Source organism: Protopterus annectens, chromosome 3.part0 (assembly GCF_019279795.1).
Source record: "Protopterus annectens isolate FY-2018-M chromosome 3.part0, PAN1.0, whole genome shotgun sequence".
Classification (NCBI taxonomy): Eukaryota; Metazoa; Chordata; order Ceratodontiformes; family Protopteridae; genus Protopterus; species Protopterus annectens.
The window spans coordinates 95,895,597-95,920,824 of record NC_056731.1 but is presented as its reverse complement, the minus strand read 5'-3'; the positions used below and the strand labels follow the sequence as shown (position 1 = coordinate 95,920,824).

Genomic DNA, 25,228 nt, shown 5'->3' with positions numbered 1-25,228 from the left:
GTTTGTTCTTAAAGACACCCTGTCTTGGTGGAAAATGATGAAAGGTTCCACTGCCATTAGTGCCTGTCATTCTGAAACTCTTCGTGCTGAGGTTACTGCCAGGAGCCGAGCAGTTTTCCAAGAGACATATTTTAAATCTGTTGTGCTAGCTGGCTCAAAAGGAGGTAAAGTTAATTTTTCCAACACGAAGTTGAGGTCCCAAGTTGGTGTTGGTGCTCTACGGGGCGGTCTTATGTTTTTAGCCCCTCTGAGGTACTGTTTTAGCAAAGGATTAGAAAAAATTGGTGGGTCCGTGTTGTAATGAGAAGAGATGGCAGAGGCGTGGATCTTGATGGATGAAAAGGAGAGGCCTTTGTCCAGCATCTCAATTAAATATTGTAGTATCTGAGGAATATTTGGTACAAGAGGGTCAAGGCTGTGAGCCTGGTTCCAGGCACAGAATCTCTTCCATTTATCCGAATAGGCTTTCCTGGTGCTAGGCCTTCTGGCCTCCAGAATAACATCCATAACAGCTTTGGAGAGAGGCATTGCTTGCTTGACTAAGGAATCTTCCATGCAGCCAGGTTTAAAGTCTTTAGCTGGCTGTGAAGTATCTGATTGTTGTGCTGAGTCAGAAGATGTGGGATTTGAGGCAAAATCCAGGGTGGACCTTGTGCTAAGGTCTTTAAGATTGGGTATCAGTGCTGGCGTGGCCAGTCTGGGGCAATCAGGATCATCTTTGACTTTTTTTTGCCTGGCTTTTATGAGTACCTTTGGAAGGAGAGGTAGTGGTGGGAAAGCATATACTTGTAGGTTTTTCCAGCTGAATGAGATGGCATCCACTTTCCATGCTTGTGTTTGGTATGTCCTTGTGCAGAATTTCTGTAGCTGGCAGTTCATTGGGGATGCAAACAGATCTATGTCCGGGCTCCACCATTTTTGTGTTATCATTCTGAATATTGGTGGATGTAACGTCCACTCGTGCGGATCCATGATGTTTCTGCTCAAGTCATCTGCCAGTGTGTTTTTCTCTCCTGGCAGGAATTGTGCTTGCAGATGAACTTGATAGGTTAGAGCTGTGTTCCACAAGGTCATGGCTTGTCTGCAGAGGGGATAAGAATGAGTGCCCCCGTGCTTGTTTATGTACCACATAACTGTGGTGTTGTCTGTCTTTAGTAGTAGTTGTCCTGGATGCAGAAGGTCCTTGAAAGCTATAAGGGCATTTTGTACAGCTAGCATCTCTTTTTGATTGATGTGAAGATGCCTTTGTTCTGCGGGCTACTTGCCCTGAATACATTTTCCTGCCATGTGTGCTCCTCAGGCGTAATCCGATGCATCTGTTGTCAGTGTTTGCCTTGCTGTGGGTTAAGTGAAAGGCTGTCCCTTGTTGAGGTGACAAGCTTGAGCCCACCATCGAAACTCCTGTTGAAGGCAAGGAATTAGTGGTATTACTGTTTCCAAACTTTGACAGTGTTGAGACCAGACACTCTTTAGGTACCATTGTAGTTTCCTCATATGCAGTCTGGCATATGGAATTAATAGTATGCAAGATGCCATGTAACCCAAGGCCTGCAGAATTTTTCTTGCAGGGAGTTGGGTCTTTGTTGCCAATTGAAAATATTGAGTCAGTTGCCCTTGCTTGTCTGGCGTGAGATTAGCCATCTGGGCCATTGTCTTCAAGCTGGCACCCAGGAATATTATCTCTTGTGAGGGCACTAGTTTTGACTTCTCTTCTTTTACTGTGTACCCTAGGCAACTTAATAACTTTTTTACAAATGCCAGATGCTTTAGAAGAATGTCCTTGCTCTCTGCTTGAATCAGGCAGTCATCCAGGTACGGATAAATTTGAATTCCTTTCTGTGTGCAAAATGCAATTACTGGTGCCAAGCACTTTGTGAAGACCCTGGGCGCAGTAGATAAGCCAAAGGGCAGTGCAGAGAATTGGTAGTGCACTGAACCAGCTATGAATCTGAGGTATCTTCTGCAGTTTTGTCTGATAGGGACATGCAGGTATGCCTCCTTGAGGTCCAAAGTTACGAGCCAAGCTTTCTTGCCCAGCATGGGAAGAAGCTGCTTTAGTGTCAACATTTTGAATTTTGGAACATCCAAGTAAGTGTTTAGAGAAGAAAGATCCAGAATGGGCCTCCAGGCTTTGTCCTTTCTGGGAACCAGAAAGAGTCTTGAGTAAAATCCTTGTCCTTGCTCCTGTGTTGGTACCTTTTGAATAGCTCTCATGTCCACGAGTGCTGTAATTTGTCTTTGAGCCTCAGCCCATTGATTTGATGGCAGATTTGGCATTCCTTTTAACCTTGGCAGAGTGTGAAAGTGGAACCTGTAACCTTGAGATACAATGTTGAGAACCCATTTGTCTTTGGTGATCATATGCCAATTGTGACAGAAAAGTGCCAGTTTTCCTCCCAAGGGGTCTGCCAAGAGAGAACTGTTTGGCAGCTGTAGTGGGAAGTCATTGGGGCTGTTTTTTTATAAGGTTGGGGCCTGTCTTCCCCTTCTTTCTGGGTTGATGCACCCCATTGTCGAGGCCTGTAAGGACCTTGTGGTTGACCTCTACCTCTTGGATGTCTGTATCTGCCCCTTTGAGGTCCGTCTGTAACTGGAAAGGACAAATTCTTTGTTGGCCAATTTCTGCTAAATCGAGGAGGCTGAACCTGTAAGAAATCCTTCACTGTTTGCATAGATTTTGCCTTAACCTCCATTTTCTTTAATACCTCTTCTGCCTTAACTCCAAATAACACATCCTGCTGCAAAGGCGCATCCAATACTTTTGCTTTAACATGATCTGGTAACGTATGTTCTTTTAACCAAGCATGTCTTCTAATGACAGATCCTGTAACTGCTGCTCTACAGGAGGCCTCTAATGAATCAAAACCACATTGCAAAGTATGTTTTCCCACTTGTTCAGCTGCATGCAATAAATCCTGCATTTCCTTATAATTAGGAGGATCTGAGTTTGAAAGCATTTTTTGTTTCAACTGAGACATCAAATATTGCTGATATTTTAGCATGTGAAACTGGCAATTTAAGGCCCCCATTTCTAAAGTTGCAGATGTATATACTTTCTTCCCCCATCTGTCTAATGCTCTGGAATCGCTGTCAGAGGGGACTGGATTCTTTGCTGAAGAGGCCTTTACCCCTTTGGGGCCCCGAGAAATAGTTTCAGGGTCAGCAACAGGGCTTTTATAAAGAAATTTGTGGGAGTCAGGGACTCTGTAGTATCTGTCTGGCTTAACTGGAGCAGGAGGTAAAGAATCATGATTTAAACTGGATTCAGTATACACATGATCCACAATATCTAACACTGGCGGAATAGCAAGGGGTCTGTGTTGAGGTAATAAAAGGAAATCTCTGAGCCTTTTCTTGGATTCTGAGTAATCCTGGACCTCCCAATGGAAATGCTCACTCATGGTATGTAAGGTTTCCCCCAAAGGAGTAGTCCACAGGCGGAGAGGCTGAAGGAATTGATTCCTCAGCATCAGAATCCTCATAAGGGGGTAAAGAGTATTCCTAGGTCTGAGGATGAATCTGAAGAGGTGGATACCTGGTTGGATGAGTCATAGTCTGCATCCTGTCTAGGCCTTTTATCAGGAGGGGGATGGGACCCCCTGATCAGAGTGATTAGGTCCTCGGCCATTTTGAGCATGTGTTTCTTAGGCATGGAGGCCTATCCTGGTGAATGTTGAATTTGTTTCTTTGTTTTTAAAGGAGGTTTAGACTTAAAAGAAGATTTAATGGTTAACTGAGTATGTCTGAAAACACCCTCTGAAGCTACGGGCTGTTCAGGTACTCCGGATCCCTCTGAAGGGTTAGTCTCGGTAGGCTGAAAATCTGGTGCGTCCGAAGGCCCAGCCATCTCCACGTGGGAGTCAGAGGCGGCCTGTGGTTCTAAAGAAGTGGTCGTCAGGGGCTGCGAAGGTGCCTCGCTGAAAACCGGAGAACCGGCGACTGGGCTAGAAGAGGCTTCGTCAGTTTTGGGCCTCAGATGCCTGTCCTTGTCTTTGTGCTTTTTATGTATTCCGGTCGTCGGTATTTCCGACGGCATGGTGTAATTGAATTTTCTGCCAAAATAATGTCGGGCAAAATCAGACCAACGTTTAAAAGTGCGCTTGTTAAACCTAGCGCAAAACCGACAACCTGTGACGTCGTGGTCTGGGCCTAGGCATGGGATACAATAAGAATGGAAATCCTTATGAGGTATTTGCTTCCCACAAGAAATACAGTTATTAACGTTTACTGACATCGGTCTGAGGCAAGAAAAAGTTTCCCCAACGGGGTACTTAGCTTTGTTGAAGACTTTGGCTCTGGATTCGGAATGAAAATCTCAGGAGTCAGCCGACCGGCACTTGCGAACTGCTTTTGCTTCGGGCACCGTGTGGCAAGAAAGACAGAAGAAAATGGCGTCGGCTGCATCTTATATACCCCTGTCGCACTGACATCAGGGAAGAAGCGACAGCAAGAGATGCCGGACCAAGACTTTGGAACTCAGGCCGACTGAGGGACCGCCTGACGGCAGGATAACCCAAGTGTAATGACTGTAGCAGTGTAACACGATGAACATCTACCTATGAACTGCCAGCCAGTGGGTATGAGTCTCTCTGTTAGAGTAGCAGGATAAAGCCTTCCTTGACTACGACCCAGATGACCCAGTGTTCAATTAGCAGCTCAGGTGACTGACACAGCAGCAAAAGCTGGGGAAGATATACTGGTAAGTGTGCCAAAAGAAGGTACAGGGTAGAGACATGGATGAGCTGCTGCAGAGGCAGGGTGATATGCCAGACAACTTCATTGTACAGCCACTCCCATGCATACCATTAGGTCCATGAGGGAGGCAGAAAAGTTGAATGCACCCCCTCCCCCAGATGGATGCACTGTGCCAGACCCTAGTTCCATGACTGGCCCCAGCAACATCGGATTAAGTCCAGGGGAGCAGCTGTAAGACCCAGCGCAGACAAGTACCAGGCCGGTAGAATGAAGGGCTGTGGTGGTGGGGAGAAAAAAAAAAAGAATGGATATGAGCTTAAGTGCTTGCTAATTACAGGTAGGCAAAACATCTGAAGAAGACTAGTAGGCCAGTTTTAAAAGGCTTACTTCTAAGAGGGTATGCAAGGGCTCAACAGCCATTTTACAGTCCTCATGACGGTGCTTTGGCATGCACCTGGTGCTACAAGTGCTCCCTTCCTTCCCATTACTGCCCAAGTAATCTTCAAATTGCTGCCACTCTCCTGGTGGGTATAAGTAAGCCAGAAATTCCTCCTTCTGAAGTCACTGTGTGGCTGAACTGAGATTCTGGCACTCAAACCTGCTTCAAGTCAGACTCTTCTCTTCAGCAGTAAGGGAATTTCAGTGCAAGTCTTGGTTCATTATGTGGGAACGACACAGACATTTGAAGACTGCATTTAGGCAATGAAAATGGCAAGTCTCTATTGATGTGCATAGGGACAGAGGTCTGAGCTCAGTAAGAGCTCAGTAGGAGAAAGAAAAGACTAGTCCTGTGGTTCGGTGAAACCTTAAAGCCAAGGCAAGACATTATATCATATGCTGAGATGTCTGCAGAAGCACTAGATCTTCAGAAAAAATACCAAATATGACTGGTTGAAGGGGAAGCAAATCAGGAGACCAACCAAGAAGGGTTCAACTCTTCAATTACATACAATATAGTCAAGCAGAGATGTTACTATGCAAGAACTTTGCAGTATATAATCTGCTATTACACACACACAAAAAAATCAGAATTCATGTTTCACTTTCACGTTTTGTCACTATATATATTTATTACTTTTCTCAGTAAGGAAAAGGTCTAGAATTATTTTCAGTCTAGCCTAGAAATATTTTGCTGTCAATCTAGATTTGTCAATTTACAGTAGCTACTGGAAAATACAGAAATGCAGAGTGCAGCACGACTCCTTATTGGTATGAATATCAAAGAGACTGATGCATCAGTCAATGTGCTCTTTGGAACAGTTAACAAGAGAAATGAAGGTGTATTCATTGCTCATGAAGAACTGCCAAGTAACTTGACTAAAGTTTTCAGCTAGCATCAGTATGAATTGGAGATAGCCTACAACCTAGACATCACAATTGTTGGTCCTTTTATGTTATTCAAGGTTCCAAAAGTCTGCTATAACAGCATTACAAGAATTCATACACATAAATTAAAACATACAATATTACTTTAATCAAAAATGAAAATTATTGGACAAGTGGCTGTTTTTAATGTAAATTCAAGTACAACATAAAACAACTAGCATTTTCTAAACAGACAAATACAGAATACCTTGCGTTGCTGGGATGGTAGTGAGTTGCATGAAACTGCTTTAACTGTTCCCATGTGAGGTCCGGTATATGTAAAGGATCTCCTCCAGATACCACTGAATAAGTGTGGTCAGGAAGGAGTTTATTCTGAAGGTGTTGTGCAAACAGTGCTTCATTGTCTGACTGAAATAAACAATAACAAAGTCATATTCTTTGCACAATTAAAAAACAAACAATCAAAAATTAATTTTAGACTGCCTTTTTTGCAAAACCTACAGGACCTTTGCTGAAAATCCAAATGTTCTTTCCTGTTTAGTTAGCAAACATCTATAACAGATAACTCCATTTCAAGATGAAAGCACACACTTTAAACCTTCATAAAGGAGCAATTACCTAACAGAAGTTCTTGCAGCTAGTACAGAAATCAAAATGAAACCACCTGCTTACAATGGAAAACATCTTATATTATAAAACGATCTATGGAGGAAAAGATCAAACTGTCTATGCTGCTACCTCAGATTTCTTGTCTCATCAAAATTCTCAAGCCATACTTCTGAAATTCAGTGCAATTTGCATCCTCAGTTACAGTAACATAGTCTAGGATCAGAGCTAGGCCGTCATTTCTACCTTACTAGTACCCACTCTTACACTGTGCCTCTTTTCAAGAAGTACCAGGTATGTCGCACCACAAATGAATTTATAAACATCAATCCAGTTGTTCAGGTCGTTTTGAAAAACAGAAACAGTGTGTAACACTGCTTAACCTGGAGAGGAAGTTTGTTCCAAGGAAGGTGTAGTAACTGTATGATATATCTATCCCTCCTCTTTGCCTTATTTATTTTGAGTAAATTTAGATCTCTGGCCCTAGTGTTATCTGGACTGTTGGACTTGTTGAGATATAGTTCTTGGATTACCAGATCCCTTATGCCCTTATAAACGAGACACGGGACATCCCAAGGAATCTATATGAAACTCAGTATAGGGATAAAGCCTCCAGTCTTTCTTTGTAGTGCAGATCTTTTAGGCCACTGACCTTTTTAGTTACAAACCTCTGGAGTCTTTCCCACTGCTTGATACATTTGGTAAGATACATCCTAAAAGGGACACTGTATTTAATGAAAAGTCTAATCAATGTAGACTACAAAGAGGTTTGGACTTCTCTGGAAAAATTACTTTTTGCTTGAGCTGTGTCAGGTAAAAGGACTTCACTGCTGCAACGTCATGGTCAAAAGTAAGGGAACTGTCCACCCAAGGATCCAGGTTTCTCGCAATCTTCTCATTTTGAAGTGGCTTATTATCTATGTTATAAGTTGGATCTAGGTGTGCTTAACAAATGCATCAATGTCACACTTTTTGGCATTGAGCTTGAGTCTATATTAAATCAGCGAACGCTTAAAATAGCGAATTCTGATTTATCGACCCTTTAAAAGCGAAAGCTGACAATCCCGAAGACACGGAACAGCGATTTCTTTCCCAGGGAAAAAAATCACTGGGCCGTTTTCAGGACTTTGCCATTTCCTCCACTGTGGTGCGATCTCAGAGTTGGTATATTTAAGTGTGTGTGTGTGTGTGTGGGGGGGGGGGCAGCCCCCCACTTTATTTTGTGTTTTGAACTTTTTTTTTTTTTTGTGGAACAGCGATTATTTTTCCCTGGGAAAAAAAATCGCTGTTCTGTGTCTTTGAGATTGCTAGTTTTTTGCTTTTAAAGGCTCGATAAATCAGTGTTCTCTATTTTAAGTGCTTGCTGATTTAATACAGACCCTTGAGCTTAAGCCCATTTTTAGTATACTAACTGGCATGTGTAAGCTCCTGCTGGAGTCCATGTTAGAGTGGGACTTAACTCTCAGTTTGTCATCATCTGCAAGCTTTGTTAATCAAAGATCCTCATTTGATAAGTGGAGGTTTGATAAGTAGATGCTGAACAGCAAAGGTCGCAAACAGATCCCTATAGAACTCTACTGGACACTTTCATGCTCTCAAAGGACACCCTTCTATCTCTTAAAGGGTGAGTCTAGTCTCTAGGCCAGTTTGCTACCACCTTAACATATCTGGTGCAATCTAGAGCACCTTCAACTTGTTTATATATCTGTAAGTAGTACTGTTATCAAATGCCTTAGCAAGGTCAAGGTATGCTGCATGTAAAGCTTGTCCAAGGTTACACCCTGAGTAACTCTCTCATAGAAATTTATAAAATTCATTAGACATGATCCACTTTTGACAAAGCTGCTGGGGAAAGAGTCTAATAAGGCTTTTCTGATATCACAGTTAACTAGGACAGTTATAAATTAAACAGACTTGCATACAAGACCCAATAGTCTGTAATTCCTGGAATTTGTACAAAGTCAGTTGCTAGGCTCAGATTGAACAGGATGAAGATGGAGTCCGCCAGTGCTTGTTAGTGCTACTAATCAGGGAAATGGATACAATATCAGGCCCCATAGTTGAGGTAGTCTTCATTTTTGAGAGTACCTTCAGTTATATTCTTCTGTTACAGACAGTGGCTTGATTTCATCAGGGATACATAGGTCTGGAGTAGATGTCTGAGTCTGAGGTGAAGTTGGTGCTAAATTTATTTGTCAGTATGATGGTGATAACTACTGGATCTGAATAGTTAGTACCATTATGAATAAGCCTGAAGCAATTCTGGCTGCTATTTCTCATATTTCTAACATAGCTAAAGGAGGATTTGTAGTTATTTTAACTTCTGCAGATAGTCTGAGTTCATGTGGGATATCTTTGTTTTTCTTCTGTCCTTTTTTATTTTATTATCTGTCTGTCTGACATTGTCCTAAATTTTGGGGGTAATTTGTTTTGCTGTAGTGGTTTAAGAGTTTCTTTTCATTATACAGTTTATTAATGCTTGTGGATAACCATGCTGGTTATTCAGATCTCCTAATTTGGTTTGATCTAGTTGTGATTTCCAATTTAATTCTTTTGTCTAGGAATAAGTACATTTTTTCTATAGACCTCTGTGTAGGATCAGCATTTTGGGAACCACCACTACATTCATAATGAGACACCTCATCGTAGAATTGTAGATTTGTGTGTTTTAAGTCCTCGATTTCAGCGATATTTGATTCTAGTGACTTGGACATCCTGATGGGGAAGGTGACTGGTCTGTGGTCTGACATGACCAGTGAGGGGGGACACCATGGAAGGACTACATATAGGTGCTAAGTTTAAGACCAGATCACGCAAATTCCATTCTCTAGTAGGTTCTTTAACAATCTGGTCCAGGAGAGTTTTTGTTTATAAAATGTAATGATTGTTATGCATATCTTACATTGGTCGTATAGGCCCCCAGTTAATCGTTGGGTAGTTAAAATTATCAAGGTTAACAACATTCTTACCTAATCCATATAATAGTTTTTTCCTGCTGCAGGTGTGTGCAAGTACAACACAGGACTTTAGAAGGAGTTGAAAGGACAAGCCAGAAGCTCTGCTAACCAAAAAACAAATATCAATAAGTTTCAACTGGTGGGCAACACATGTGATTAATAAGAATGAGCACTGGCTCAGAAACGTTGCTGTGATTTGTAAGATACTCTATTGCTTTTTATTAGTGCAGTCTGTGTAGTCCATCTTCTTTTACATCAGTCAGTATGGCAAATGTATTACAAAGTACAACTTTGGAAAGCTACTGAAAACAGTACAGAGAAAGTGCAAACTGTAGTTAGTACTAGTAAGCTGCTGAACAGTCAGTGTAGTGTGCCTAAATATATGCACGTGACTGACTGCAGTCATGAATAAAACCATAAAAAGAGATAAATGTGATGTGATAATTGTAGTCTGACTCTGATCTCCAAAGTTAGAGGTTTGATTCCGACAAGGGGTATATTATGACAGTCTGGCAGTTAGCGTAGAGGACTAAGGCTCTGACTTTGTGTCAAGAGTACAGGGTTTGCCTTCTGTGTATCATTGAGTAAGTCAACCAGGCAGTGCTTAGGGGCAATTGAGAATTTGGATTAGGCTCCTCAATGACCTCCTGGACTGCATGCCTAGTAACTGTCTATGAACCTAACTGTGAACTCATATACAATACAGGAAAGGGGTCGCCTGTGTTGCAGTGCTGATAATGCAGAAGTCACAAGTCAATAGTGTAGATCATAGTACAAGTATGTGTATGCTATATCTTTAAGAAGCATGTGAGGCTGTATGTGCACGTATAAATTCTAGACATGTGCATGGTCTAGTGCCGTTTTGAAGAAGCAGCAAGACAGAGAGCATGCATAACCACAGTTGTTAATCTGGATACAAGTTACTTAAGTTAGTAAGTCTCTACAGTGATGTGTTTGTATAAAATAAAGCTGCTTGAAAAGAACCCACAAAGACTCTCTTTTCGTGTCCCAAACACAAAAGCGACATGGTGTCAGATCCGGGATCGAAGAGACAAGAACATTCGGAGCCATGAGGTGCAAAGTCGACAGTGAAGGTAAAACCAAAAGAAAAAGAGCACAAACAGAGCCAGAAAAGAATCAAAGGTAATGAGAAATAACAAACTATTTATTCGATATGAAAGGCAAAAAAGGGGCATTACAAGGGCATAAACTGCATTATCAGACAAGCGGAAAGTACGAAAAGTTTGTTAACTAAAGAAAATGTTTAAAATAAAAGTATTTGATAAAATGATTACAGTAAAGCAAAAAACGAGCATATTTACAGCAAAGAGAGTGTGTTTAAGGCAAAGTTGGGCATGTTTAGAGTAAAACAAGCACAAGAAAAGTACATTGGGCATGCAAAGGGCTTAAACGAGCAAAACGATTACAATAGGAAAAAAGGTCACATTAAGCACAACAGAGCAAGGCGACTGTGTTTTGGCACAAATACGATTTCGTATTGTATCAAAAGCATAACTAAAGTTATTTGAAGTATCTCAGTGTGTAAAAGTGCTTACAGAGTATGCTTATTACTGTGCATGTATTTTGAAGAGTTTATTGTATGCAATGTGCAACTATTTCGTGAGATTCAGTCAAAGTATAGCTATTTCGAAAAGTTTCTTGTGCTGGGCGTGTCTATTCGCAAAGTGCTGCCATTACAGAGTGCTTCTTGTACTGTAAAGAGTTATCTAGCAAGGTACCGCCATTCTGGGGACATTGTGAATAATTTCATGCAGCAAACTGAAAAGTGCAATTACTTTGATGTTCAATTTATTCGCATTGTGCAGTTACTTGACATGTTTCTTACACTGATAACAGTTGTCTTCTTGCAAAAGACAACATTACAAAAGTATTACAGTGCTCGTGAGTTGTTCAATTACATCATAAAATTCTCAAATGTTTCTTAAAATGATGGTAAATAACTAGCAAATGATGATAAATGACTTTTGCATTTCTGCTTTTCCAACAATATTACGAAAGGACCAAAATGTCAGAGAAGTTTATTTCCAAAAGTCCAGTAGAGTTTGTTCATTCGCATAATTCCGAAAAGCCCAACAAAGTTACAAGTTCAGTACACAAAGGTATTGGCCAATTACTAGCTTTAGCTTCTGGCATATGTGCATGTTTATGCTTATTTGCAAAACCCTTCGCTGGTATGTGTCAATATGGCAGACGGATTTCGAAAGCCCCTACCACTTGTATTTGATCAGAATATTGCAGAGAAGTGGAGTATATCTGAGCATATATGCATTATGCAGATAGAGATGCATGCAACAGGGCATTCATTTTACTAAACCTAGCAGGGTCACAGGCCATAGAAAGAGCGTTCATTTGTGTATGCACCAGCAGTATATGAAGGACAAGGTGCGGACCGCCATATTGTTGTACAAGCTGAATCTAGGAAAGGCCAGAGTGTTTGAAGCACAAGTTCAGAGAAATGTGCAACCCCCAGCCAATTAGAGAAGCATTTGTTTTACACAGATGACATAAAAAACACACAAATATACTTGTGAGTGACAAGAACATGATTTTAGTTGGCTCCAGAGCACATGTAGATAGTATGCAACACATGGCAAAAAAGTACAGTTGTGTACACTTACCATAAATGTAGATGTTAGAGTGTATTCACTGTTGCAGTCATCACACTTGGGTTATATGCCTGCAGGTAGCCCTCAGCTGGCCCGAATACCAGAGGTTTAGTATTTCTGCATCGGTTGCTGTCGCTCCAGGACATCAGGTTGTCAGGGGTATAAAAACAGGCAGCTGATGCAATTACACCAGTTTTTCTTGCCCCAAATGTCAGGAGCCCCCCAAATAGGGAGCCAAGTTATGGTGGGGAAAAACACCACCAGTAAAAAAGTAAATACCAATACCCCTGAACGGGGTGAGTAATAGACATAGAGACGAGAGAGAGAGACAAGGGGGCTGGAGGGAGGGAAACCAGGACTGCAACAGTGAATCCACTCAAACATCTACATTTATGGTAAGTGTACACGACTGTACTATGTTCTTTGTGTTTCACTGTTGCAGTCATCACACTTGGGTAGATTCCCAAAGCTGAAGAAGGGTGGAGGCAGTCAAGAAGAGTTGGGGCTGGCTAGTATGCCTTGCAGGACTGCTGTTGCAAAACCCACCCTGAACTTAGAAAAAAGATAGGCAGGTGGTAAGGTTTGGTGAAGGTGTGTACAGAACTCCAGGTACCAGCTTCCAGGATGTCTCTGGTAAGGACTCGCCTAAGGAATGCTGTAGAGGTGGAAGTTGCCCTAGTGGAGTGTGTTCTGACCCCCGAGGGGTTGGTTTCCCCTGGTGCTTGTAGCACAAATGGATGCAATGTGCTATCCACTTGGAAATTATTTGCTTATAAATGGCCTCTGCCCTCTGCCCCTGGTGCAAAGCTGACTAGTAACTGGTCAGATTTCCTGAAGGTCTTAATCCTATCAAGGTAGAATCTGAGCTGTCCGTGCACGTCCAAGGAGTGCAGGATCCTTTCCCCTTTATTCTGAGGACTAGGGAAGAAGGTTGGCAAATGGATAGATTGGTTGAGAGCCACAGTGGAGCCCACTTTAGGCATAAAGGAAGGGTTAGTCCTGAGGGAAACCCTGTCAGCATGGAAAATAATGAGGGGTTCCACAGCCATAAGGGCTTGTAGCTCAGACACTCTTCTAGCTGAAGTAATGACCAGAAGCAAGGCTGTTTTCCAAGAAAGGAATTTTAACTCTGCTGATGCTGCAGGCTCAAAGGGGGGGGGGGTAGCGTGAGCTTTTCCAGTACAATGCTGAGATCGCAAGCAGGGGTGGGTGCTCTCCTAGGTGGCCTTAAGTTGTTTGCCCCTCTCAGAAACTGTTTGATAAGAGGGTGAGAGAAAAGAGATGGCTCAGTGGTGTAATGAGCTGAAATGACAAAGGCATGGATCTTAACGGTGGAGAAGGATAGGCCTCTGTGGAGTAGGTCTACTAAGTAATTCAGGATTAGCAGTAGGAAAGGCAGAGTTGTGTCCTCTCCTTTAAAATGAATCCAGGCGCAGTACCTTTTCCACTTATCAGCATAGGATTTCCTTGTACTGGGTCTTCTGCCTTCAAGAATGACGTCCAGCATCTGCTTGCTAAGGCTGGTTACTGGAAGAAGAGTCCAAGGAATAAGCCAGGCTGCAAGATTTAGGGTTTGCAGTTGTGGATGCAAGATCTGTCCCCCCTACTGAGAGAGCAGGGTTGGGTTCTGGTGTAGGTGCCAGCGTGGCACTGGTGACAGGCTGTGCAGGAGTGGGTACCAGTGCTGGCGTGGCCAGTCCAGGGCATTCAGAATTGGCCTTGGTCTGTCCTGTCTTATCTTGAGCAATATTATTGAGAGAAGGGGCGGGGGGGGCATAGATTGAGAGATTTACTCACTGGAAGGATAGGGCATCCACCTTCCAGGCCCTGCTGTGAAGTGTCGTGGTGCAGAATTTGCTGAGCTGGTGATTGCAGGGGGAGGCAAAGAGATCCACCTCTGGGGTCCCCCATTTCTGAATCAGAAGACTGAAGGCGCTGGGCTCTAGTTGCCACTCATGTGGGTCAAGAAGATTTCTGCTTAATTCGTCTGCCGGTGAATTTTATTTGCCTGGCAGGAACTGAGCTTGCAGACGGACCTGCAAGTCCAAGGCCATGTTCCACAGGGCCATGGTTAGCCTGCAGAGTGGGTAAGAGTGGGTTCCCCCCTGTTTGTTGATGTATCACATAACCGTGGTGTCTGTTTTTATTAACAGGTGTCCTGGTGAGAGTAGGGATCTGAAAGCTGTCACAGCGTGCTGCACAGCTAGCATCTCTTTTTCGTTAATGTGCAGGTGAATTTGACTTGGGCTCCAGTGGCCCTGAATGCACTTGCCATCCATGTGGGCCCCCCAGGCATAGTCTGATGCGTCTGTGGTTAGGGTCTGGGGGCATCATGGGGTTGAGTAAAGGGCAGTCCCTTGCTGTGGCTGCATGCTGCTGCCCACCAACAAAACTCTGTCCTTAGACAGGGTATTATAGGAATGACAGTTTTCCAGGTCCTGAGAGTGTTGGCACCAAAGACTTTTTAAGTACCACTGAAGTTTACTCATATGCAGTCTGGCATATGGAATTAGTAGGATGCATGAGGCCATGAACCTGATGGCCTGTAGGATTTTCCTTCCAGATAGCTGGGTTCTGGTGGCCATTTGAGTAAAACAGTCTGTCAGATAGGCTTGCTTTTCTGGAGTGAGGAATGCCATCTGGGATGATGTGTCCAAGCTTGCTCCCAGGAATACAATCTTTTGACTGGGAACTAGTTTTGATTTCTCTTCGTTGATGGTGTATCCCAGGGAGGTTAGAAGGTTTTTTACAAATGTCAGGTGCTGCAACAGCATTTCCTGACTGTCTGCCTGAATCAGTCAGTCGTCCAAGTACGGGTAAATCTGAAAATGTCTGTCTGCAGTAAGCAATGGCTGGAGCCAGGCATTTTGTGAATACACCGGAAATAGTTGATAAGCCAAAGGGAAGTGCAGAGAACTGGTAATGCATAGATCCTGCCCTGAAGCGTAGATATTTCATGCATGAGTCCCTTATAGGGATGTGCAGATAGGCTTCTTTTAAGTCTAGGGAGACTAACCAGGCATCTTTGGCTAGCATAGGCAGAAGCTGCTGCAGGGTGAGCATTTTGAATTTTGGTACTACCAGGAAAGTGTTAAGAACTGAAAGATCTAGGATTGGGGCCATGTGCCCTCTTTTCTGGGTACCAGGAAAATTCTGGAATAAAATCCTTGACGTATCTGTTCCGCAGAACAGGCTGAATTGCTCTTAAAGAGAGCAGGGATTGAACTTGGTTTTGTGCCTCTGCCCACTGGTTTGAAGGAAGGTCTGGGAACCCTTTTGGGGTTGGCAGAGAGTGGAAGTAAAATCTGTACCCCTGGGATGCAATGTTGAGGACCCATCGGTCCTTGGTGATGGAAAGCCAGTTTTTTGCATGATGGGCAAGTTTTCCTCCTATGGGCACAAGCAGCTGGGGCAGAGGTGGGGAATGGAGTTGAGAAGTCATTGGGAATTGTTTCCGTAAGGGGATGGTTTAGCACTCCCTGCTTTAGAGGTGGAGGCACTCCACTGCTTAGATCTCTGCATACCCTAAGACTGTAGTCTGGTGGGTTTGTTTCCCCTGGGTCTAGTTTGAGAAGGCCTAGAGGGGGCTGGAAAGGACCAATGTTTTGAGGGGCAATGCCTACTGACTCTAGAAGGCTGTACTTGCATGAATTCCATGACTGTCTGCATAGATTTAGCTTTTTCTTCCATCTTTTTAAGAACCTCTTCTGCTTTGGTGCCAAACAGATTGTCCTTGTTTAAAGGCGTGTCTAATAACTTTGATTTGACATGGTCTGGCAAGGTTTGCTCCTTGAGCCAAGCATGCCTTCTCAGTACAGAACCAGTGACTGCTGCCCTGCAAGATGCTTCTAGGGCATCAAAGCCACACAGCAATGTATGATTGCTGACTTTGCTTGCAGAATGCATAAGCTCATGCAATTCTTTATTTTCTGCAGTCTGTAAAGGTAGCTATCTTTTGCTTAATAAGTTCCATAATATGTAGTTGGTACTTCGCATGTGAAACTGACAATTCAAAGCCCTAATGGCGAGAGTTGCAGAGTTATATACGTTCTTACCCCATCTGTCAAAAGCTCTGGAATCCCTGTCCGAAGGGGTGGGATTCCAAGCTGTAATTGCTTTGATACCTTTAGGCCCTTGGGAGATGACCTCTGGGTCAGCAGTAGGATTTCTGAAAAGGAATTTGTGGGAGTCAGGTACTCTGTAGTACCTGTCTGGTTTCCTAGGAGCAGCAGGTAAAGTATCAGGAGTTAAACTAAATTCCATAAAGATATCATCAACAACATCCAGGACTGGTGGTATTGCTAAAGGCCTATGTTGTGGTAAATTTAGAAATTTTCTGAGTCTCTTTTTGGACTGTGGATAGTCTTGGCATTCCCAGTGGAAATGCTCTCTTAAAGTATGTAAGGTTTCACCAAAAGAAAAATCCTCTGGATGAGAAGCAGAGGGAATGGATTCCTCTGCATCTGAATCCTCAAAAGCAGATAAGGGCATGGGCATGTCTTCATAATCAGATACCTCAGAGTCGTCGGACTCTTGGTCTGTTGAAGCTGCTGGGGACAGGTCTCTTTTTCTGTTAGCAGGGGAAGGCTGACTTCCCCTAATCATAATAATAATGTATTTTGCCATTTTAAGCATTTGATGTTTTGGCGAGGGAGATGTGCATGTGCTTTGGTCGTCGTTTTTTAGGCTTTGCACGTACTCTTGGCCTTAGAAACTTGGTAGTTTTAGACAGAACAGAAGACATGAAAGAAGTCGTCGGCTTGAGTCGAACATCAGTAGTGTGAAGAACTTCCTCAGAAGCCAGTGCCTGCTCAGCGGCTCCAGACCCATCCAAGGAGAGACATCTGCAGGTTCTGTAGTCTAAGAAGAGTCTCGCGGCATACCGAACTCCAAACGGGTCTCGGTAGCGGCCTGTGAATCCACTGAAGCGGGCATCAGGGACTGCGAAAGCGCCTCACTGAGTACCGGCGAACTGGCGACCTGCTTAACGGAAGCATCATCGGCAGCTTTGAACCTGTGCAGTCTGTCTCTGTCTTTATCCTTAAGTTTTTTCAGAAGATCAGTGGTCGGATGGCTTACTGAACCCATTTTGGAATACGGAGATCGAGAACGAAAGTATTTAGCAACAATACGGGCCTGGCGACGAATAGTTCGGGCATTGAACAAGGCAAAAAACCGACAGCAAGGTACGTCATGGTATGGGCCTAAACAGGTGATGCAGTAAGAATGGAAATCTCGATGTGGTATTTGCTTTCCACAGGCAAGACAATTGTTAACTTTTTCTGACATCAGTTAGAGCAAGAAATAAGGGTCCCCAACGGGGTACTTAGCTTTAGAAGACTTCAGGATAACTCAATTCGGAAACAAAAACCCAGATAGCGGCCGACCGGCACCCGTGCGAACTACTTCTGGGCTCCTCGGCAAGAAATACTGATGTAATGGTGTTGGCTGCCTGTTTTTACACCCCTGACGACCTGACGTCAGTCCTGGAGCGACAGCAACGGACGCAGAAATACTAACTCTCTGGTATTCGGGCTGACTGAGAACTACCTGCAGGCAGATAAACTAAGTGTGATGACTTCAACAGTGAAACATGAAGAACATCAGCAAACCTAAGCATGTGACAGCTACAGGGTTTCCAAAGAAGGCCAGAAAGTTCTAAAAAGGGTGCAAGCACTAGCTCAGTGCAAGACAAGCATGAATCAGCAAAACCCAAAATCTAAATTTATTGTCAACTGTCGCAATTGTGGTGCAAGTCAGGAGTCTAAAAGAGAGGAGAGTTTGGCATATGGTCAGCAATGTCAGAAGTGTAAAAAATGTAACCATTTCCAAAAGTTTTGCAAATCAAGTAAGCCTCACACAGTTGTAAAGAAAGGTCACACAAAAAAGCAAGCTGATCAAGTACAGCCAAAGCAGTCAGCTTTCTATGTGGATGGTATATCAGTGCTTGGTGAAAGAGTTGATGCAGTGAACTTGTTAACAATAAGTGAAGTATTTTGAACTGTCCGGATTAATGAAAGATCCACAGAGCTCAAAGTAGACACTGGTTCAAAGTGTAATGTGATATCAGCAGACACATTTGCAAGAGTGAGAACTAACGAGCAACTCAATGTAACCAGTAGTGAGAGACTTGTTGCTTATGGAGGTGAAGAAATTCAAACCAAAGGTTCAGTGATACTTTAATGTTATTTGGCAGAGAACTGTTCCAACTTGTTATTCTATGTAGTCTGAAGACAAGTGCAATCTTTATTGGGTCTTAAAGATAGTTTAAGAATGAATCTCCTTTCTTTTGCTAAAATGTTTATCACATAAGTGCATTTCTGAGTTGCACTTTCTCCAAAGCCATTTTCTCAGAGTATGCTGATGTTTTCGATGACACAGTTGTGTATTTCATGAAGTTAGACCCAGAGGTCCTTCCAGTAGTCAGACCAGCAAGAAGAGTCTTTATAGCTAAGCAAGATTAAGTTGAGGCTCAATTGGAAAAAATGGTGCAGTAAAGTGTGATCTATCCAGTCACAGAACAAACGGAATGGATGTCATCTATGCTCACAAAAATGGCTTAGATGAAAATCAGAATATACAATGACCCAAGAGATTTGAGCAAAGCATTAAAAAGGCCGTATCATCCAATGTACATAGTTGAAGTTGCAGCTCTAATACCGAATGCCACTATATTATCTGTTTTGGATGCAAAGAGTTCATTTTGGCAAGTGATGCTTGATCGGAAATCCTCATTTCTAACAACTTTTGGTACTCCGTTTGGCAGATACAGATTCCCAAAGATGCCATTTGGAATAAATTCTGCAAGTGAAGTTTTTCAGCATGCAACAGAACACATTTTTTCAGGTTATCCCTGTGCCATAATAGTAGATGATCTATTGGTCAGAGGCAATGGTGAAGCAGAGCACGACAGAAACTTCAAGAAAGTTCTTGACATATGTGAAGTAAACTTGAAGCTCAATCCTCTGAAATGCAAATTCAGATTCCAGAAGTTATGTACGTCGGTCATTTGTTTATGAGTACAGGCTTCAGACCAGTCCTGACCAAGCAAGAAGCTATTCTTGAAATGTCAGCACCAGATAATGTACGAGCTTTACAGTGTTTCCTGGGTATGGTCAACTATTTAGGCAAATTTATACCACACTTCAGTGAGCTGACAGTACCTTTAAGAGAGCTCACACGCAAAAATGTTGCATAGTTATTGTTGGAACAGCACCAAAAGGCATATGAAGACCTCAAGCAGAAAATTGCCACCCCACCAAAGTTAAGATACTATGACGTGAATAAACCAGCTACTCTTTCCTGTGATGCTTCAAAATTTGGTCTAGGCGCTGTTATACTTCAAGAGGGCAGACCAATAGCCTATGCATCTAGAACACTAACCCAAACTGAGATGCAGTATGCTCAAATTGAGAAGGAGCTTTTGGCAATAGTATTTGCATGTTCCAAATTTCATGATTACATTTATGGTCAGGCTATTCAGATTGAAACTGACCATCAACCTCTAGTTACTATTCTAAAGAAGCCTATGTATTCCGCTCCAGCGAGATTACAAAGAATGATACTCAGATTGCAAAAGTACAATTCTACCCTAAAGGCAAATTGCTGTATCTGGCTGATACCTTCTCCAAATCACCCAGAAATACAACAGAACAGCTTGACGCAGAGAATTTTGACTGTGATGTGATTTCAGTGTGCAATTTTCCACAACTAGACCTGAGTTAAGAGATCACAATCAGACTGATCCAATTTTACAGAAACTCAATCACTATATTAATGCTGGATGGCTGTCAAAGGAATCTAGTGTACCACCCAAAGTGCAAACGTGCTTTCCTTACAGAGATGATTTGTTAATGGAAGATGACATTATTTTCAAAGGTCCTAAAATTGTTGTTCCTGCTTCCTTACAGTAAGGATATATCCAGATTTTGCATTGTGGTTATCCAGGGTCCACATCCACTAAAAGAAGAGCAACAGAATTAGAATTTTGGCCTTCATTACCAAGAGGCATTGATGGAGCTTTTTCTTCTTCTTGTTCAGTATGCAACAGTACCAGATTGCATTTGCAAAGAGAACCGCTTCAGCTAAATCCAGTCCCTGAACTACCTTGGTCTACTGTTGCAACTTATATCTTTGAGAGGAACAATCAACACTACTTAGTTTTGGTAGACTCTTATCTGAATTGGTTTGAGATTGATCTGCTACCTAACCTAACATCCACTGCTGTTATTACTAAGCTGAAACATCATTTCTCAGTACATGGTACTCCACACAAACCTTTTTCTGACAATGGTACTCAATTCACTACTCAGTTGTTTCAGAAATTTGCAAAAGAATGGGACTTTGTACTTGTCACTATTAGTCCTGAATATCCCCAATGCAATGGTCTAGCTGAACGTGCAGTGCAGAGTGCAAAGCAATTACTTGAAAGGTCAAAGTGTGACAATAACAATGTATTCTTGAATCTACTTAATCTCAGAAACTTACCCTGTGGTGATATTCTTGGCTCACTTGCTGAAAGACTACTTTCCAGACAAACTAGAACTACTCTACCTATTTCTTCAAGTTTGTTGCAGCCTAACCCCAAGAACAATAAAGCCATCAAGGCTCAATTGTTTAAGAAGTGTAATATCCAGAAAAACTAGTTACGACAGATCGAGCAGATTACTTTGTCCTTTGAGGGAAGGAGAGACAGTACAAATTCAGACAACAAAAGGTTTTGACTGAATAGGACAGATTACAGATATCTGTGCCGAGCCAAGATCCTACTCGGTAAACACCGAAGGTGTAGAGTATAGGAGGAATTGCAGACATCTGAAAATATGCAGCAACGTAGATTTAATTGTACATACGTGTGTATTTAGTATTGTATAGTGCATGACTAAGGATTATGTGTGATTTTTGCATGCCGAATAGTCTCATAACAATTACATGATCCATTTCTTAAACAGGGAGGATGTAGACCATAGTACAAGTATGTGTATGCTATGTCTTTAAGAAGCATGCAAGGCTGTATGTGCACATATAAATTCTAGACATGTACATGGTCTAGTGCCATTTTGAAGCAGCAGCCAGAGAGAGAGAGTATGCATAAAGTGCAGTTGTGTACACTTACCATAAATGTAGATGTTCGAGTGTATTCACTGTTGCAGTCATTACATTTGGGTAATCTGCTGGCAGGTTGCCCTCAGTCGGCCTGAATTCCAAAGTCTTGGGTCCTGCATCGGTTGCTGTCTTCTCTTCCATGACGTCAGGTTGTCAAGGGTATAAAACATGCAGCCAACGCCATTTTCTTTACTTTACCTTCATCTACAAGCAAATACACAACATAGGTTGTAGAAGATAGAGAAGGAAAGATAAACTGTAGAATGACAGGGGGATGACAGGAGGGTAACCTGGACTGCAACAGTGAATACACTCGAACATCTACATTTATGGTAAGTGTGCACAACTGTACTATGTTCTTCGTGTTTCACTGTTGCAGTCATTACATTTGGGTAGAATCCCAAAGCTATGGTTGGGAGGCTGGAGCTAAGTAGCATTAGGTGCGGTTATAAGGCCCTGCAGCACTGCAGTGGCAAAGCCTGCCCTGGACTTAGAGTAGAGAGGCAAATGGTAATGCTTTGTAAAAGTGTGAACAGAACTCCAAGTAGCAGCCTCTAGAATGTCTTTGGTTGGTACTCCTCTGAGAAAGGCTGCAGAAGTAGCTGCAGCCCTGGTGGAATGAGACCTAATGCCCTTGGGCACAGGTTTACCATGGTGTAAGTAGCAGAAACGGATGCAGTGGCTTATCCACTTTGAGATTGTTTGCTTTGAAATAGCATTTCCTTCTGATCCTGCAGCATATGACAGTAGTAATTGCTCAGTAGTTATTACAGCTTTAGTCCTGCTCAAGTAGAATCTTAGCTGTCTGTGTACGTAAAGGAATGCAGTATTCTCTCCTCTTTGTTCTGCAGATTTGGATAAAAAGTTGGCAGATGAATTGTTTGGTTAAGAGCCACACTGGAAACCACCTTAGGCATAAAATTAGGATTTGTCCTCAGAGACACACTGTCTGGGTAAAATATGATAAAAGGCTCTACAGCCATGAGGGCCTGTAGCTCAAACTCTTCTTGCTGACGTAATTGCTAGTAGCAGAGCTGTCTTCCATGATAAGAACTTTATATCAGCGGTAGCAGCTGGTTCAAATGGAAGCAGGGTGAGCTTTTCCAACAAATAATTGAGGTCCCATGCAGGTAATGGTGATCTTCTAGGAGGCCTTCATTTTTTGGCTCTCTAGGTTACTGCTTTAGTAAAGGATGAGAAAAGATTGGTAGCTCTGTATTGTAATGAGCCGAAATGGCAGAGGCATGGATCTTGATTGATGACAAAGATAGGCCTTTGTCAAGCATCTCAGTTAAGTATTGTAATATCTGAGGAATATGTGGTTCTGCTGTATCAGTTCCTTGTGCTTGATTCCAAGCACAGAATCTCTTCCATTTGTCAGCATAAGATTTTCTAGTACTAGGCCTTCTGGCTTCCAAAATGACATCCAACACAGCTTTACTGAGAGTTGTTGTTTGTATGATTACATGATTAGCCATGCTGCCAGGTTCAGGGTCTGTAGCTGATTGTGCAGGATATGATTGTTTTGCTGGGACAGTAGTTGTGGACTTTGAGGCAAGGTCCAAGCTGGGTATTGAGACAAGTTCCTTAGGACTGGGTACCAATATTGGCTGGGCCAGGCCAGGGCAATTAATATCATCTTTGGCTTCTCTTGTCCGACTTTTAGGAGTACCTTGGGTAGAAGAGGCAGAGGAGGAAAGGAATAAATTGATAGGTTTTTCAAACTGAAGGATAAGGCGTCCACTTTCCATGCTTGTCTGTGATAAGTCCTTGTGCAGAATCTTTTCAATTGATAATTTTGAGGAGAGGCAAATAGATCTATGTCTGGGCTCCCCCATTTCTCTGTTATCATGCTGAAGACTTGTGGGTTTAGTTTCCACTCGTGAGGATCCATAACGTTTCTGCTTAAATCGTCTGCCAGAGTGTTTTGTTTTCCTGGCAGGAATTGAGCTTGAAGATGTATTTGGTAGGTCAAAGCTGTGTCCCACAGTGCCATGGCTAATCTGCAAAGGGGGTATGAGTGTGCGCCCCCTTGCTTGTTTATATACCACATGACTGTGGTGTTGTCCGTCTTTATCAGTAGTTGTCCTGGATGAAGTCCTTGAAGGCTGTTAGGGCATTTTGAACAGCTAGCATCTCTTTCTGGTTGATATGTAGATGCATTTGTTTTGGTGCCCATATGCCCTGAATGCATCTTCCTGCCATGTGGGCCCCCCAGGCATAATCTAATGCATCTGTTGTTAAGGTTTGGCTGGCAGGGGATAGAGTGAAGAGCAGTCCCAGGTTTTGGTGACAGGCTTTTGTCCACCATAGAAACTCCTGCTGCAGGCAGGGAATGAGAGAAATCATTGTTTCCAAACTGTGTGAATGTTGACTCCATAAACTTTTTAGATACCATTGAAGTTTCCTCATATGCAGTCTTGCATATAGAATTAGTAGGATGCAGGATGTCATGAAGCCCAGAGCCTGCAGAATTTGTCTTGCAGAAGAATGGGTTTTTGTTGCCATCAGTTTGAAGTAAGTAGTCAGCTGCCTTTGTTTGCCTGGCGTGAGGTAAGCCATCTGGGCAGTTGTATTCAAGCTTGCACCCGGGAATGTTATCTTTTGAGAGGGTACCAGCTGTGATTTATTTTCGTTTATTGTGTACCCTAGGCATGTTAGAAGCCTTTTCACAAACGCAAGGTGTCATAGAAGAGTGTCCTTGTTCTCTGCTTGAATGAGACAGTCGTCCAAGTAAGGACATACTTGTATACTTCTTTGTCTGCAAAATGCAATTACTGGTGCCAGCCACTTTGTAAAGACCCTTGGCGCAGTAGATAAGCCAAAGGGCAGTGCAGAGAATTGGTAATGCATTAAGCCAGCCTTGAATCTGAGGTATCTTCTGCACGACTATCTTATTGGGACATGCAGGTATGCCTCTTTTAGGTCTAAAGTCACCAGCCAAGCATTCTTGCCCAGCATGGGCAGAAGCTGCTGCAAAATGAGCATTTTGAATTTTGGAATGTCCCGGAATGTGTTCAAAACTGATAAATCTAGTATTGGTCACCAGGCCTTGTCCTTTCTGGGTATCAAGAACAGTCTAGAGTAAAAACCTTGTCCTTTGTCCTGTTCTGGTACTGTTTTGAATGGCCCCCATATCCATGAGGGACGTAGCCGGTTTCTGTGCCTCTGCCCATTGATTTTTTGGCACATCTGGCCAATCATTTGTCATTGGCAGAGTGTGGAAATGGAATCTGTATCCCTGTGATACAATGTTTAGTACCCACTTGTCCTGGGTTATTAACTGCCAATTTTGAGCAAAAAGTGCTAATTTTCCCCCTATGGGTGCTACCAAAAGATAAGTGCTTGGTGTAGGCAGAGGGAAGTCATTGGGATTGCTTTCTGTAGGTTTGCGCTTTATCTCCTCCAAATTTGGAGGTGGATGCACCCCACTGCTTTGACCTGTAAGAGTCTTGCGCCTGGTATCTGGAACCCTTAGGGTGTCTGGATTTGCCCCTTTGAGCTCTGTCTGACACAGGAAAGGACCAATTTTTTGTAGGCCATTGTCTACTGAATCTGGGTGGCTGCACTTGTAAGTCTTTAACTGTTTGCATAGACTTAGCTTTGTCTTCCATTTTCTTTAAAACCTCTTCTGCCTTAATACCAAACAGAGAATCATGCTGTAAAGGTGCATCTAGCAATTTAGCTTTAACATGGTCAGGCAAATTTTGTTCCTTTAACCAGGCATGCCTCCTAATCACAGATCCAGTAAGTGTAGCCCTGCAGGAGGCCAAAGAAACAAAACCACATTGCAAAGTATGCTTTCCAACTTGTTCAGCTGCATGCAATAATTCCTGCAATTCTTTATTTTCTGCACATTCTGAAATCAACATCATTTTCTGTTTCAGCAATCCCATAACATGTTGTTGATAC

The 25,228-nt window shown here is 42.7% G+C and overlaps 1 protein-coding gene across 1 annotated transcript in view; it reads right to left on the bottom strand.

The window, feature by feature from the left end:
• Positions 1 to 25,228, bottom strand: part of PITRM1 (pitrilysin metallopeptidase 1) — a 1,418,909-nt gene that overhangs the window by 1,052,198 nt on the left and 341,483 nt on the right. Inside the window, exon 7 of the mRNA XM_044064598.1 lies at positions 6,269 to 6,429. Coding sequence (XP_043920533.1) covers positions 6,269 to 6,429 — 161 coding nt within the window. The remainder of the gene's footprint in view (positions 1 to 6,268; positions 6,430 to 25,228) is intronic.